General features: G+C 46.6%; 1 protein-coding gene across 4 annotated transcripts; it reads right to left on the minus strand.

Moving 5' to 3' along the window:
* Positions 1-832: 832 nt before the first annotated feature.
* On the minus strand, positions 833-14,941 carry LOC106607510 (suppressor of cytokine signaling 7). Of its 4 annotated transcripts, none has more exons than XM_014204521.2 (9): positions 13,124-14,941; positions 10,110-10,174; positions 9,784-9,888; positions 6,643-6,788; positions 3,651-3,819; positions 2,665-2,793; positions 2,223-2,358; positions 1,727-1,879; positions 833-1,541 (listed from the first exon to the last, which is right to left on the minus strand). In XM_014204521.2, the coding sequence occupies exons 1-8, from the start codon at positions 14,674-14,676 to the stop codon at positions 1,750-1,752; spliced, it is 2,433 nt and encodes an 810-aa protein (XP_014059996.2). In that variant the 5' UTR covers positions 14,677-14,941; the 3' UTR covers positions 833-1,541; positions 1,727-1,749. The 4 variants fall into 4 exon arrangements, with proteins under 4 accessions (XP_014059996.2, XP_014059995.2, XP_014059997.2 ...); XM_014204520.2 differs by having other exon boundaries at positions 10,104-10,174; XM_014204522.2 differs by lacking the exon at positions 9,784-9,888 and having other exon boundaries at positions 10,104-10,174; positions 13,124-14,940.
* Between the last annotated feature and the right edge of the window lie 569 nt (positions 14,942-15,510).

The raw sequence follows: 15,510 nt of genomic DNA on the forward strand, positions 1-15,510 counted from the left end.
GTCTTCTATTTATGTGCTGCATCTCACACATTAGCCTAAATAAAGGACATGCATACTGTATGAGTACACACTCCACCAGGTAGATACATTGACGAATTCAGTGCACACATACACCAACAATAAATACATGCACACCCTCACTGCTTTGTCAATTTACACATCAGCATACTGTTCCCCTGCGGTGATATTGCCAGAGAATCAACGTTTATCAGAGGGACATGGGGGAGCAAAAGAGCACATACACACATGCATATTGTGCCTACACGCGCGCACACACACACGGAGACCAACCACCAAAATATAACCTTGAAAATATCTAGAAAATAAAAGGTTGGCTACCTCTAACTTATACCAGGTATATCTCAATATGTTGTAAAGGTTTATCATATAGAACGTACGGATATGGTTTGTATACCTCTTCACATGCCATTGTTTCCAACCAGTCTTACCGAAGGTTCTTGTAGGCCTAGACATGGAGGAGATCTTGATGAGATGTAAATGAGATGCTGCAACTACCCTAATATTGTTAGCTACTGTGGGGGTGTGTGGGGTGGAGCTGGGAGTGTAGACTGCAGGATGGTATAATTTGGTCCTCCTCAGGGTTCTGGCGCCAACTAGTGTCTACTTACCAACATGACTGTAGTGAAGAAGAAAAACGTAGTTCTGTGGTAGGGTGTGTTTGGTTGGAGAGACAATCACAGACAGACAGGTCAATACTCAATCCAAAGAACATTATAGAGCAACACACTGAACAGCCAACAATGTGCCTTTTCTGTTGGTCGCCTTGGATTGAATCTCGGCCATAGACATAAAGTAAGGAGCTTTTCTCATGTTTTAAATTCCATCAAGTTTTATTATTATTTGTTCTGGTAACGCATTTGCTCAATGACAGTATAGCAAGAGAATTCCAGTTGGATTCCAGAGTTGAGAGCCAACCACGATATCCTCCAGTGATGTTACGCCACCAAATAGCTGTTGGTGGATAACCAGAGTTAACGCCAACACACAGTATTTACACACACATACAGGCACGCAGACACACACACCTCAGGCAGTCAATTCAAAAAAGGGGCCGATCAAACCAGTGGCAACCAAATATTTTAAGAGGAAAAATTATATTTCTCTGTAGTTGAGAATGCATCAGATCAGAAAGGTGGGTACAGTTTCTCTGCCTTGGCTGACATACAATAGACAACTTTTTATACTCTGGTCCAAACAACGAGCTGTCCCTTTTCCCAGACCTTTTCAGAGCAGATGTACAAAAAAAGGACAAGTGCATCGTTTTCCAAAACTGATTTGGTTCCATATACTTCGACTCTCAACCTATCGTCTTAGCCTCCAGCTCAAGGGTGCGCTCGTTTCAACGTTGCAGTGACGTCCAGTTTTAGCTGGGGGGGGGCTTACTGTAGTTAGCACAATGGCAAGTAGTCAGTCAGCTCTTCCAGTTCAACACAGTCTGGCACAAGAGGGTTTGAGTGAGACTGTCCCCAAGCACAGTCACCATCAGTCTTCAGGTAAGCTGCTCCCATGTATAAAAAAACCTGCAACATCAAAGGATAAGGACATTATATACACTGACTAGTGGCCTCACTAAACAATGCACACCACAATGTTTTCATAGTAAATATATGGAAAAGTCAATTGTATAATGTACCGAATAGGGTATTTCAGTATAAACGTATTTCACAACACTGCTCAATTGATGGCCCAAGTGTCCATCACTCACTTGATCCAATGATCTTCCAAATGCTACGTTTGCGACTCCGGCTGGCCAGTCGCCAGTTGGGTGGTCGTGTCCCGCCCCATCTCCTTGATTGACATGTACATCTCCTCCTCAGGATCGTAGTAGTAGAACTTTCGCAGGTAGACTATGAGAGGCCTACAGGAAGAGACGGGATACATTTTATACAAGCCCTTCCAATACAAAACTATCTGCCTGTGTGTACTAATGGATAGAAAATATAACCATCCCAATACACACTATCAAAATCTTCCATTATGTCAATATCTTAAACACTCCCACCATTGCACACAAATCCCAATATGCATCTTGTCAGCCTTCGGATGTTTCACTTATTTTGTACACTAGAGGGCACTATATCATGGGCCACTTGTCTATACAGGCAGGGCAGTGCATGTACATGTGCAGCCGGAGCTCTTGAATGTGGTCTATGTGTTGTTTCTATAATGTGGGCAGATCTATGTGTTGTGTTTCTACGTACGTGGGCAGGGGGAGCTCCTGGATGTGGTCTATGCGGACCAGCTGGCGAATGCAGAAGCGACAGAGGTGCTGCAGGGACTTGACACTGCTGAAGCGGGACACTGGGTACAGCAGCTGGACCGGGGTCGGGGGGAGGCCTGGAGGAGGAACCATAGTCATACACATTAATGTACATCATTGGCAGGAACACACATCATAAGCATACAAAATTCTACCCTAGATAGTGAACTACATTCTCCACCATATACAAATACAACACTAATTGCAAGAATATAGTAAAGTCAAAACAAACCTATGCCCTAATTAATTATGACAACCCAGTGCTAAATAGGTGTTAGTAATAGCAACTTTAAATGGTGCTGTATGTAACCTATGATTCAGACCCATATACAGTGACAGAGCTGTCATTTAGATGTGTCCCACTCTGATTGGTAGGTTCTTACCTGGGACCCGTGAACGCAGGAAGTAGAGGAATTTTCCGTTCTTGGAGTGCATGATGGCCCGTTCGATAAACTCCACCACAGAATGACAGCGGTCCTCAAACTTTGGGTGACACCAGAGGCTGAAGGTTCCTGTGAACAAAGAGAGAAAAATACCAATCAATAAGACACCCTAAAGACAATATTTAGCACAATGGCAAGACACGACGTGAAACCATCCAATGGCAAGACACGACGTGAAACCATCCAATGGCAAGACACGATGTGAAACCATCCAATGGCAAGACACGACGTGAAACCATCCAATGGCAAGACACGACGTGAAACCATCCAATGGCAAGACACGACGTGAAACCATCCAATGGCAAGACACGACGTGAAACCATCCAAAATGAAGACAACATGAAGCCATCCAAAATGAAGACAACATGAAGCCATCTAAAATATGTGCGTACATGGCTTACATCTTTAGTAAAAAGTGCTGCATGAGAGTGCATGTAGAGTAGGGGCGTGAGAGTAGTCTGACAGAACAGGATCGTAACAGATATGTGCAATTGTTATGATACGATTGCGATTTTTTTTAAATTATCAGTGAATGGAAGAAAAAAACTTTTTGGCATGCCATCGTGGATCTTTTAATAAAGTGCTAGGTGCTACGTGGTCTAAGTAACTCAACTGATTAGTTTGCCTGTCTGTAAAGAGAAGGGCGGGCAGTACGTTGGTCCAGCCAGACATCCCGCCGCGCGCTGCTCCTCATCTGAAGCTAGTTTGGTCTATAAACGTGCAGGGAGATGGGCATTTTGCCAACATCTATTTAGGCATATTAAACACTTCCACGTTCTCTGATCACGAGTATCATCCGATTCGACTATCAACTCAATTTCCGGATACCATTAAGAGTACAGCCAGATCGGAACAGCCCTACCGTAGAGTACATGTAGCGTGTGTGTATGTGCATGCCTGCTTGTGTGTGTGTGTGTGTAACTCACCTCTGTAGTGCTCCATGCGTGTGTGGTGTGTGACTCCCTGGGAGCGGAAGCTGAGGCTGAGGATGTACCGGGGGTCAGAGCTGTCCCTCACCAGGAACGCTCCATCTGGCTTGGCCTTCAGCTTCATCTCTGCATCCTCCCAGTTCATAGGACCCCAGTACCAGCCACACTATGATCACACAGATGCAGACAAATTCACATCAAATATACATGCACGCAACGCCCATCGAAAGACAGGTGGTGTTAGAAGTATTTGCCTGTGTTCTGGGATGCGTTTGTCATCATCTTAGTCTTGTCTAACTGAACCTAGTTCTGGGCACGTTTGTAAATTCACTCTGGCTATCTACTCCGATTTCAGAGCACTCTCGCCAGAGCACAGAATAACTGATGAATTTACAAAACGCCCAACACCCGTTGAATATGGCCGGTGCCAGTAAACGTCGGCAAAAAAAGCGTAATTAAATTGTTGTCAGCATCAGTCACCAACGCACTGGATAACATGAAAACAGCCTAACCAGCTCTGCTAGGGTGAGTAAACTGGTCAGAATGAAGTGTTCTCTCATTTGTGTCTGGAAGTAGCTAGCAGGCTAGTGCTTGACTGCCGTTGTGAGGTCAGAACTCTCGGATCAACCCTACTCCTCGGCCAGGGAGTCCAGTGTGCGCTCTGAACGTTCTGAATTTACGAACGGAGAATCTGACAACGCTCTGAATTTACAAACGCCCAGAGCGCACTCTGGCACTTCAGAGTGAATTTACGAACACTCTGTGTAGGAGCCAAGCAATGTGTCGGAGCCTAGCTCTATTGTCTATACTCTTGTTTCAGGGTAGTAAATTGGTGGTCTGTTGATATCCCTCTAGTGGTGTGGGGGCTGTACTTTGGCAAAGTGGGTGGGGTTATATCCTGCCTGGTTGACCCTGTGCGGGGATATCGTCAGACGGGGCCACAGTGTCCCCGGCCCCCCGTCTCAGCCTGCAGTAGTCTGTGCCGGGGGCCAGGGTCAGTCTGTCCTTCTGGTGTATTTCTCCTGTCTTATCTGGTGTCCGGTGTGAATTTAAGTATGCTCCCTCTAATTCTCCCATCTCTCTCTCTCCCTCTAATACTCCCATCTCTCTCTAATTCTCTCAGAGGACCTTGCCCTAGGACCTTGCCTCAGGAGTACTTGGCCTAATGACTCCTGGCTGTCCCCAGTCCACCTGGTCGTGTTGCTGATCCAGTTTCTGCCGTTTTGCCTGTGGCTATGGAACCCTGACCTGTTCACCAGACGTGCTACCTTGTCGTGCTGTTGCTCCACTTCCAACAACTGTTCTGCCTGCGGCTATAGAACCCTGACCTGTTCACCGGACATGCTACCTTGCCCCAGACCTGCTGTTTTCAACCCCCCCCCCTCCTCTACCACATCTGCTGTCTCAACCTCTGAATGCTCAGCTATGAAAAGCCAATTGACATTTACTTCTGAGGTGCTGACCTGTTGCACCCTCTACAACCACTGTGATTATTATTTGACCCTGCTGGTCATCTATGAACGTTTGAACATCTTGAAGAACGATCTGGCCTTAATGGCCATGTATTCTTATAATCTTCACCCGGCACAGCCAGAAGAGGACTGGCCACCCCTCAGAACCTGGTTCCTCTCCAGGTTTCTTCCTAAGTTCCTGCCTTTCTAGGGAGTTTTTCCTAGCTTTTCCGTGCTTCTACACCTGCATTGCTTGCTGTTCAGGGTTTTAGGCTTGGTTTCTGCTGATGTAAAAAGGGCTTTATAAATACATTTGATATCCTAGCACCGTGTCCGAACCTAGCACCGTGTCCGAACCTAGCACCGTGTCCGAACCTAGCACCGTGTCCAATGTTACCTCTTATTTTTTTTCGGCACGTACACATTTTTAGGTCTGCTGAGCGCAAACTTGAATGTGAAAATTCTGTGCAACTTCTGGCCCGCGTTTATTGTGAACACTGAGGCTGTAACCATTTTAAGATAGAGTTATACCTGTGGCCAAGAAGCCTACTGTGGCTATTTGATCATAAGGTAGGCCTATCAGAGTGGCCTTCCATAAAAACAATGGAGAAAATGCATCCCTTTAGATTTTAACATGGAAACAGCAGCCTACAGTAGTAGCCAATGTGTGGCGTTCAATGTAGGCCTTCATTCCGTGAGACTTTTGGGGGGAAAAAATGCAGGGCTTGGCATTAACCCATTTATCCACTTGTCCTTCAGACAAGGTGACTGAAAATGAGTTGTTTGATGCAAGAGACCACTTCACAAAATAAAGTTCATTATTACTCCCATCCCATTATTAGAGAATCAGACAAATGATGCTACCCTTTGCCCACTTGGCTTATTCAAGCCTGTCTCAAAATACAACACTGCCGCTTTAAGACTCTTTACCTGACTCGCTTTTCAAAGATGACTAGAAATTCACGTTTTGTGTTCTTGTAGAAAGCAACCACTCCCCCATTGTTGACTAGAAATTAACTATAACTGGGCTAATAACTCACTATCAAATAATATGAACAAATGTGCACACGTGGTTACATGCAGCTCTTGCTTTGATCTCAAAACAAGTGCATCTACTCGCGACCACTCATGCTGTAAACACAGTCCCGTTCAATGTGAATGACACAGATCCATATATGGCAATGTTCTATTAACACATTAGGATACTGCAGCTCTGATTGGTTTTGCCGCACTGGTCTGCAGAGTACAGGCTGAGTCGTGCCTGTTAATGCAATAGAATCCTACTCCGGTGCGTTCTGCCTACAAGAAAATCTCTTGCATAGTTTGTTTCGGTATGTTGAATGGAAAGTGGCAAATATTGGCAATTCAAGTTCAATCTCGTGCTTCTCTGCGCAGGCTGATATTTCTTATGTGCGGCAGTCCCGGGGGAGCTGCGCGCCCGTGCACGCACGCAGCTTAAGGGACCATTGACTATGTCTGAATCTAGCACCGTGTCTGTAAGAATGTCAATGTGCTCATGTACACGTGACATGTCCTACTTTTTCCAGTTCTCGGAGGCTGCTGGCAAAGCTGCTGGCATCGGGGCGGCTCAGTGGGCACAGCATGGGGCGCTGGTCCACCCGAGACGGGTTCTGGCCGCCGCCAGGCAGCGGAATGGGCCGGGGGAGGCCCCGCAGGAACGTATCTGAAACACAGGGCGCCACACACTCAGATCCAGGGTTCATCATTCACTCGCAATTGTGGCTACGAGAACATTCTGTAAAATCGGCATTAGAAACGCATGGTATTTCCAGAAGTTGTTGCCAAGTTAGCCATAAATTCACCCTGCTTAAAAGAAGCATGAGCAAGTGTGTACCTCAGGGAAAGCACTTGCGCGTCATTGTCCTGACTATGTGACCTAAAAAATAAATAAAAATCGGAGCCACCGATTTAGGTTAAAATATTGTGTGTAATGACACATCTGTGATAATATAACAAATACGTCTGTACCATGCATGTACTGGAGTAGCCTATAAGTTAATGTCTATTTCGGGTACAGACAGCCATCAAATGGATACAGTCACTTCATCGGCCTCGGTCTCTGATAATCTCACCAGTCTGTCTGAATATAATCACCAAATCATTCAACCAGACACGTTTTAACATCATGCAAATCGACCAGGCTTAACTGGGCACAATCATACGTCCCGTGTGCACAAAGTGACATCTCCGATTAAACTATAATTTCGCCATTTTCCAGAGATGGTGATCAACGCTATCCTTTTCCTGAAATGATAATGAGTAGCATTATCTGCCTCTTCCTAAATCTTGTTCTTCATTAGGGATCCCCATGTTACTTTTCCTTCCCTGCTGCCTCTGATCACGCCACTTTAACGAGGCCTTTCTTTGAGCCGACCCTATTAAAGCAAGAGAAATGGTCTGGTAAACCTGCAGGGGCTTATTCAGGAGGTTGCAATGTTTCACAATGTTCGGATATCAATGTAGAAGGATATATGATTCTGTGTCAGAACACGGAATTGCAAAGAATACGGAAACGCGTCAGCTCTAACTGCACAGTATAATTTCTGACTATATAACGTTGCTCAGTAGATTACAAAATAACAACGCTAGTATGTGCATATGCAAATGGTTACAGGAGGCGGAAGAAGAAACCATGTTAGGGAAAGCAATAATAGCCCAAACATTAACCCTACCGCAGCAGAATATCTGTTTACCAAACTCATTAAAAGTGTCCAGAAACAATACTGGCTTTGCACCAATGCAATTACCACATACTTTATAACAACGTTAAAAACAGAAGAGGGGACATTCAAATGTCAACCTTGGTGTCATAGTAAATTACCTATGATAAATTGATCCCATTAGCAAGTTGTATTGGCTCTCTTCTCCTACTGTTGTTGGGTCTCAAACAATAGAAGTTCAAATGAACTGCTGGTGAATCAATGCAACTCATTTTTAACCCCTTCATTACTTGAGAAAACTGGCCACCATCTATCGAGTTGATTTAACAGCCGTCCAACTGAAATGAGTTAGATATGTCACAGTAAAATGGACCGTGTACCCTTCTAAAACATTTCCTAAGATTTTTCAGTTCTCCAGCCTATGTCTTTATGAGTCTCTCTCTGTGCCCCACTGGTAAGCCCCCTTGACCTGTCTTGCCCCGGCTTAGCTCTTACCATTGAGGCTGAGGCTATGCTGGATGAAGGCATGGGAGGGATGAAGGGGCCGCAGGGGACAGCGACTGCATGGAGGCCCCCCACGCCACTCTCTAGGAAAGGCCCGAGCTGCTGCCCACCACCACCCTGAACTTTACAAAGATCAAATGACAATGTGGGCTTCCTCTGGCTTCCTTTTAAGTTGATCATACTGATGGCTGAATGTCACACTATAAGACAAAGGACTGTTGGTGGAAACATTACAGAGCTAACATTTTGCCTCAAAAGAACCACAAGAATGGATAGTCACCGTTTGTCTCACGTCCAAACTGGGTACTGCTGGTGTCAGAAGTGGGATCCCGACACACAGTGATGTTACAATCAGGCCACAGAGCGACAATGACACCAGGCTGAGCATATGAAGAAAGCAGTGGTCGATCACCAAGCTGGACAGAAGTTGGCATAGCAAGGCATCGAGCAAATACCCATCTGTAACCCCATTCCCTTAGTCTCATTTGTCCTCCAGTATAGTCATCCTACATTAAAATGGACAAAACCTCTATCACAACCTGGATGTTAAGCCCTTAATGATTGTCGTGTGTCGAGGAAGGTGTGGCTGGATGCCCAGGTCAGAGGAACCAGAATGGCTTTAGTAGCTAGAGGAATAGGTATGAAGTAGGCTAATAGGGAAATGTGGGATCTTTAGTCATACAAAAACGACCTGCACCTCAGCAACGCAAGTGCTCTCCATACCGTTGTCTGATCCTGACTGCATCGCGACTTGTGTGTATCTTCAGCCTGATGACGGTCTCGGCCTTGGCATCGACCACACTACTAATGCTAATTAGCGCTAGCCTACTAGAACACGGTCTAAAGAAAGAAACCCACACCTCATCTGAGGCCAACACAGCCAACAGAAAGAGGAACAGAGAGATGACTCAGTTGCAATGCAGACCGGAAAGCTAGGAGTAACAGACAGACAGACAGAGAGACAGAGAGACAGAGCTTCTTCAACCAAATCAAATTCCGTCCTGCAATTCTGATCCTGTACCGTAAGTCACACGGACTAATGCATTTGAAGTCACAGAAAACCAATGAATCATTGTTGTACTGAAACCCAAGTGGCACCGAACCATAAATGTGTTAGTGTCTGTCCTAACACGTATATAACTATTGAGTTTCTGAAATTGGTTTACACAGTGAACCGTTACACACATGCCAACTAGAAAACATTGAGGCAGCAACTACAGCTATTGAGATTGGAGAAACTAACCATGCTTAACTCCCATCCACCTTTTCTAACCCGCCAAGATATATATATATTTTTTTTTTTAAACGTCTGGCCCTTACACAAATCCTCAATGTACTTTTGTATTTGCATCAATGTTTTTGTGGAAAAGGAGAAAGGGACCCAGAAAAAGAAAGTGAAAGGGGGCAGCCCAGCAGCAGGGGAGCATTTGGAGAAGAGGGTGACGTGACAGAAGAAACACCAAGGAAACGTAAGCAAGAAAGAGAGGAAAGTACCCAGCAGACTGAGGCTTCGTCTGGGCGGAGGTGGAGGTGTCGGGGGTTGCAGAGAGTTCACCCCTCTACGAGAAATATCCACGTCTACCAGGGACACAGTCTCACCTGGAGGGAGAGATCCAGGGACAGAAAATGAGAAAAGGAGAGGGGGAGGGGGAAAAAAAAAAGAGCAAGAGATCCTATACGGCACATAAGTGAACATGCGTATGTGAGTCGCACACTCTCCCGAGCACAAGCACCCATTACCGACCCATATACGTCGACATAAAGCTAAAACGCCACATTCAGAAATAGAAGCGCACAAACACTCAAGTACACACAATTACCGGTGAAGGCAGGACCGAAGGCCACCGGAGAGAAGGCACTTTGGGGCCTGGAGTGCTGGAGTTTGCTGTGGAGAGACGGAGAGAGGGTCAAACATAAGAGAAGCCCTTATATAGTCCTAAGAACCAGTATTATCAGCTACACTTCAATCCCACACCATTCACTTTGAACCATTTCTCTCAGCCTCATGACTTTTCAACCCTTCAACTGTATGAGCTACTATAGCTGGTACAGGAAAAACCAGTGGCCTATTTCTCAAGGGTACACTGTGCCTCAACACCAAGGACTGAGATCCATCTCTGCCACCCACCCCTCTGGGATGTAGTGGGTCATACGCTTACCTCTGGCTAGAGGACCTGACCAGCCATGATCTAACAGACTGCCCTCGAATCAGCTTACATTGACCCTGTGAAGTCAGCAGCCAGCGATGCAAAATTATCATAGAGGGTCTTGAGGGTGTTGTCTATTCCAACAGACTTGTTCGATTAAAAATAATAATAATAATAATAATAATAATAATAATAATAAATATATAGCCTATTTTCTGAAGCAAGAAGATACGCTTAAGATTTATGCTATTAAACTGATATGAAGAAGCACAAAGAGCTCCTCTGATTACATGATCCTTCGTTGATTGGAGCATTTCTGTGGTGTAACTTCTTGTTTGGATAGGCCCCCTTAGCTTAACTCTTCCCCCGAAAACAAAGCACCACTCCAGTCTTTCACATTAGGGAATTTTTTGGAAAGCTTCTGGAAGGCCTGGCTGGGTGATAGCTGTGCATTGCTGGCTGCCAGATTCCTTTGCTCTGTGCAGCGGGGGCCTGCTTTTGTGTGTGTGTGTGTGTGTGTGTGTGTGTGTGTGTGTGTGTGTGTGTGTGTGTGTGTGTGTGTGTGTGTGTGTGTGAGACAGTGCTAGTGGGGAATACCCAGCATGCCGCTTGAGCTAAGCCTGATGCACAGCGGGGTAAACAGCAGCTGATATTCAGCCCCCCACTCCACCTACAAACTCCTTCCTACCTCCCTTCCCACACCCTTTCCCCTCGCTTAAAAGAGGAGCCATGTTCGCCGAGAGCAGGGAAAGAATAAACTGCCTGGAGTAGAACACTGATTTCCCGTCATGTTCAGTAACGACACATCTCAGGTTTGTGCGTTCTGAATCAAAGGAAACATATAGGAACTAAGGGGAGCAGTGCTCAGACAGACAGACATGATGATGACTGGCTGGGTTAGATCATGAACCGTGAACCTGACCTAGATTTGACTACAGCAAGTCAGCCAGTGAGCCAGTGAGCATTTGAAGGGTCAAATAAGATGCCAGCTGTCCCGACAGTTAATTTCTTTTTTTTTATAATAAGATAAAAACATGACAGAAATGAGATACTACTATTAGCAGGGCTATTAAAAGAGGGAAGTGCTAGTGTATGCATTTCAGAAGAACTAGGTTTGGGGGTTTTAGCCTTTTTAATGTAGCCTATCCCTTATACACCCTGAAAATTCCTGACATGAACATTTCTCAAAGGACATGTTGAATGAACGCACACACTGTACTGGCAGTTGGTCCAACATCCGCGGGCTGACCTCATTAAATCGAGCTCCAACTGTTTCCCCTGACTTTTAACAACATAAAGCAAAAACAATGCACTGAGGGCATCTACAAAATGAAAAAAGGATATACTGCTATACTACGTTCATGTCCTTGCTACGGCCAGCTGCTTGCTTCGCTTTCAAAAAGGTACAGGTACAACATACTGTATTCACGACAGATTTCTTAGGCCAAATCTACATGGCAAATGGAGGGAACCACATGTCTACGGTGGCAACTGGCAACCAAATAGGCACAGTTATACTGTGGTGGATTCCTGCCAAAACGAAAGCCTATAAGGCAACATGGGCCACTCTCTGACATTGATACATTAGGCCTAATCTTACCACTATCCCTCTGACACAAACAAAGGCATCCAACAGCATGAGGATGAAAACAAGGCATTAGTATGGCAAGCCCATAAGATTCCCCCAGAGGCTTCTGTTGATAACCAAATGGAGTGGACAGCCTAGGTTGCATAAAACGACAAAGTGGCGAGGTAGCCTTTGCCTGCTGCTCCTGTCTGCTTGTGCTTTGAGCCAACTTTGTCTCTGTGTTTGTTCATTGTCATGACGCCAGATTGTATGGCCTTGGCTTGACAACGGTAGAAAAGTTGGCTTCAGCACACACAGCGTAGAACCAGGATGGTGCCGAGGTATGCCAAATAATACCAGGAGGTGAAATGCAACATGCACTGTATTTTGGATGCCAGAATATCTCAGTAACTATGGAGCATTCTGTCAAGGCTACATAATAGCAGGTGTGAACAACATTGGCTGACATTTTGAATCTTCACTGAATTGGAGTTCAGAACATGACAAAGCCATCATGGATAAGAAGGGAGATTAAGTTAGTAATCAAAGTCAAAAGTATTTGGAGTCATCACCCTCTCAAACGTTACTGTACTATAGCATTTGGTCTACTACTCAATAGACCCAAGTTCCAGCATGTTCCTTTAAGAACATGATAAGTTAAATCACCTTTCTTGTACTGTTTTCAGCGCTAATCATAAAACAGCTGAAAAAGAGTAACATGTGATTTTGTTGACAAGGTGAGCTAAAAGCTATATTATATATGTAAATGTTTGTCTCTCACTGGGAAAATTGACTGCAGTTCCACTAACCACTAGTCTACCTTTAGTGCCTGTGGCACTATAACCATCCTTCATTCGGCTACTAACAGCTTAACTTCCATAATAATAACTCTACTACGCCCACATTGTTTTAGTGCCTCCAGCAATACAATAATCCCCTGTAAAGCCACTAATAGCTTATAATGATAACTGTACTAGACCAACACTAGCCGAGACCGCAGAGCTGTCGCGTACCCTCAGCTTCACCACCCTCTCCTCTCCCAGTCCCCCCAGCTAGACCAACACTATTTAAGACCCAGTCAGAGACCCAGGGCTGTCCCCTTCCCTCTCCTTAACCTCACCTCCCTGTGTCCTGGTCTGTGCTGGTGGATCCGGAGCCCCACACATCCATCTGGCTGCCCCCGGAGGAGGTGGAGGAGGCCAGCGAGGGCCTCTTGTCCAGTAGGTGACTGGAGCCGCTGCTGCTCTTGGTCCGGAATAGTTTGCTCAGACGGATCTTCAGAGAGCCTTTCCTAGACTTCCCTCTGGTCGTCTTCTCGCCCCCTGCTGCCCCCTCTACTACCAAGGGTGAGGCGGCTCGCAACATCACCCCTAACTCCGGCGTTGTGGCCCTGCTTTGGTGCTGGGACTGGGAGGTTTGGCTGGGAGGGTCCTGTGAGGGTAAGGTGCCAGGTAGGGTGGCGGAGGCTTCCACCGCCTGCTGGCCTGTGGTGTTAGAGGCCAGAGACAGGGACGAAGATGTTAAGGCTGCAGCAGAGCCCAGGGAATCCAACGGGGAGGGACACACCTGGGGGTCACAGGTACGGGCCTCCCCGGCCAGCCTGTGTACCTGCCTCATTAGTCCCGTGAGGGAACCGCTGGAGAAAGCCCCCCGCCCGTCCTGCCCCGTGTCCGTCTCGCCCTCCTGCCCGGGGACACCACCTTTAAAATCCTCCCCGCCCATCCCTAGCTCCCCCACTTCCTCCGAGTCCAGGCCCTCCAGCACAAGGAGGGCGTCACTGGTTTCACTAGGGTCCTCTCCGGGGCCCATGCCCCCAGTTGCCGAAACCAGGATGCTCTGACAGGAACAGCGAGTCATCTCTCCCCTCTCCTTCAGCAGCATCTCTGAGGCCTGGCCCAGCTCCCCCAGCCTCCGGGCCAGGTTGAGCACCGTATCGTCCAGGTGGTGGTAGTTCGTGTCCCCTGTTGAACAGGTCTTCCTGGGGTCCAGGATGTCGAAGCGGGGGGACTTGTCCAGGAGCGGAGGCCAGTCCATGGCATCAGTGACCAGGCGGTGCCGGTGGCAGAGCCCATCTCCCTCTCCAGCATCTGTGACCACCTTGGACAGCTTCATAATGGGGTGCCACTGAAGCCTCTGGTGTTGCACATCCATGTTGTTGTCACTGGTCATCATGACACAGACAGAACTGGCTTCCTGTTTATCAACCTCACTTACCTGGAAGCCAGGTGGTTGCTGGAGGCCGCATTCAAAAACACCGTCGCTTGTCCTAAGGAGGTTCTGAAACACCATGAGCTGAGCCCGCGACCCTCTGCCCGCGCCATGAGGGAAATCGAAGCGGTGAGCCACGGCGAAGTCTGGTGGTTGAGGCGCATCAGAAGCTGAGGGTCGAGTCAGCATCAAGCCGCTGTCAAGGGCTCCCGTCCGGCTCTCGACCTGTGAACTATAGTGCGGGGAGGGATTGCTCGGAATCGCCGGGCCTGCTGTGGGGTTGTTCGGATCAAATTCAAACCCATTGTTGATATTGTTGCCATGATTACCCAAGACAGCTTTCCCGAATCCGGAAACCACTCCACCGCCCAACGTCAAATTCTCATCGTCCAATCGGTCATATTCAGCCGCAGAAACCAAGCGCATCAAGACAAAATCAGGAGACATATCTTGCGCGTTATTCATTATTACGCCTCAATTCCGTACAAGAGGCGCCGCGTACCGACTCTGTTCTTACATAACATTAAGAAAAATAAATAGCACGGTTGCTGACTGCAAACACATCATTCTACCTAACGACAGCCATTTGAAGTTCCATATTCCTCGTGGGATTTTTTTTAAAAATAAATGTATGCTAATAAACAAAAACACATCTAAATCGTTCCGTCAGTATTGCTGACGCCGATTCCCTCTTCGGAGACAACATGGATGTAATGGGCGTCTGCGCAGAGGCGACATCAATAATCTACTTCTTCTGGTAATAAAGGAGGTCCATACCCATACAAAAACGAAAAACCGCCACCTGCTGGAAAATACAGATTTTCGGCCCATTTATGCCTCGAAGCGAGGGATGACTGGGGCCAAAATATGTATTCTCCAGCAGGTGGCGGTTTATTTGTTTTGCTCACCAAGCGAGGGGTTTTTGGATGGAGGTCAATAAGTATCGAATTTGGTCAACCAAAAATGTAATGGCTTATTTGCCACGTGAGGCATATTTGTTCGAATATACGTTTCTTAATGCTTCGGTTGTTAACGAGAGTACTGATATAAGTAGGATACGTGACATCCCGGCAACTTTGAGAAGGAAAAAAAACACTTTCTATGAGTTGTGCCTGTTGTTCACACGCGTATCTCCCCTCTCGTTGGCTAGAATGGTCCCACCTGAGCTTGCCTCCTCTGCCTTCCATTTTTGAGGGCATTCCTTTTTTTTTTTTAGAACGGCCACATGAGTATCTGGTCCATATAATAGATAATATATGTCTCTGCCCATGCCCCTGAACGCTTCCTGAAGTAGAAAGG

This window comes from Salmo salar, chromosome ssa06 (assembly GCF_905237065.1).
Source record: "Salmo salar chromosome ssa06, Ssal_v3.1, whole genome shotgun sequence".
Lineage (NCBI taxonomy): Eukaryota > Metazoa > Chordata > Actinopteri > Salmoniformes > Salmonidae > Salmo > Salmo salar.

Coding starts and splice junctions, on each gene's coding strand:
- LOC106607510 (XM_014204520.2), bottom strand. CDS start 14,676: ATGAATAACGCGCAAGATATGTCTCCTGATTTTGTCTTGATGCGCTTG. Junction 3,820..6,642: donor GCCTCCGAGAACTGGAAAAA/GTAGGACATGTC, acceptor GTGTGATCATAG/TGTGGCTGGTACTGGGGTCC. Junction 1,880..2,222: donor CAGGAGCTCCCCCTGCCCAC/GTACGTAGAAAC, acceptor CTCTTCCTGTAG/GCCTCTCATAGTCTACCTGC.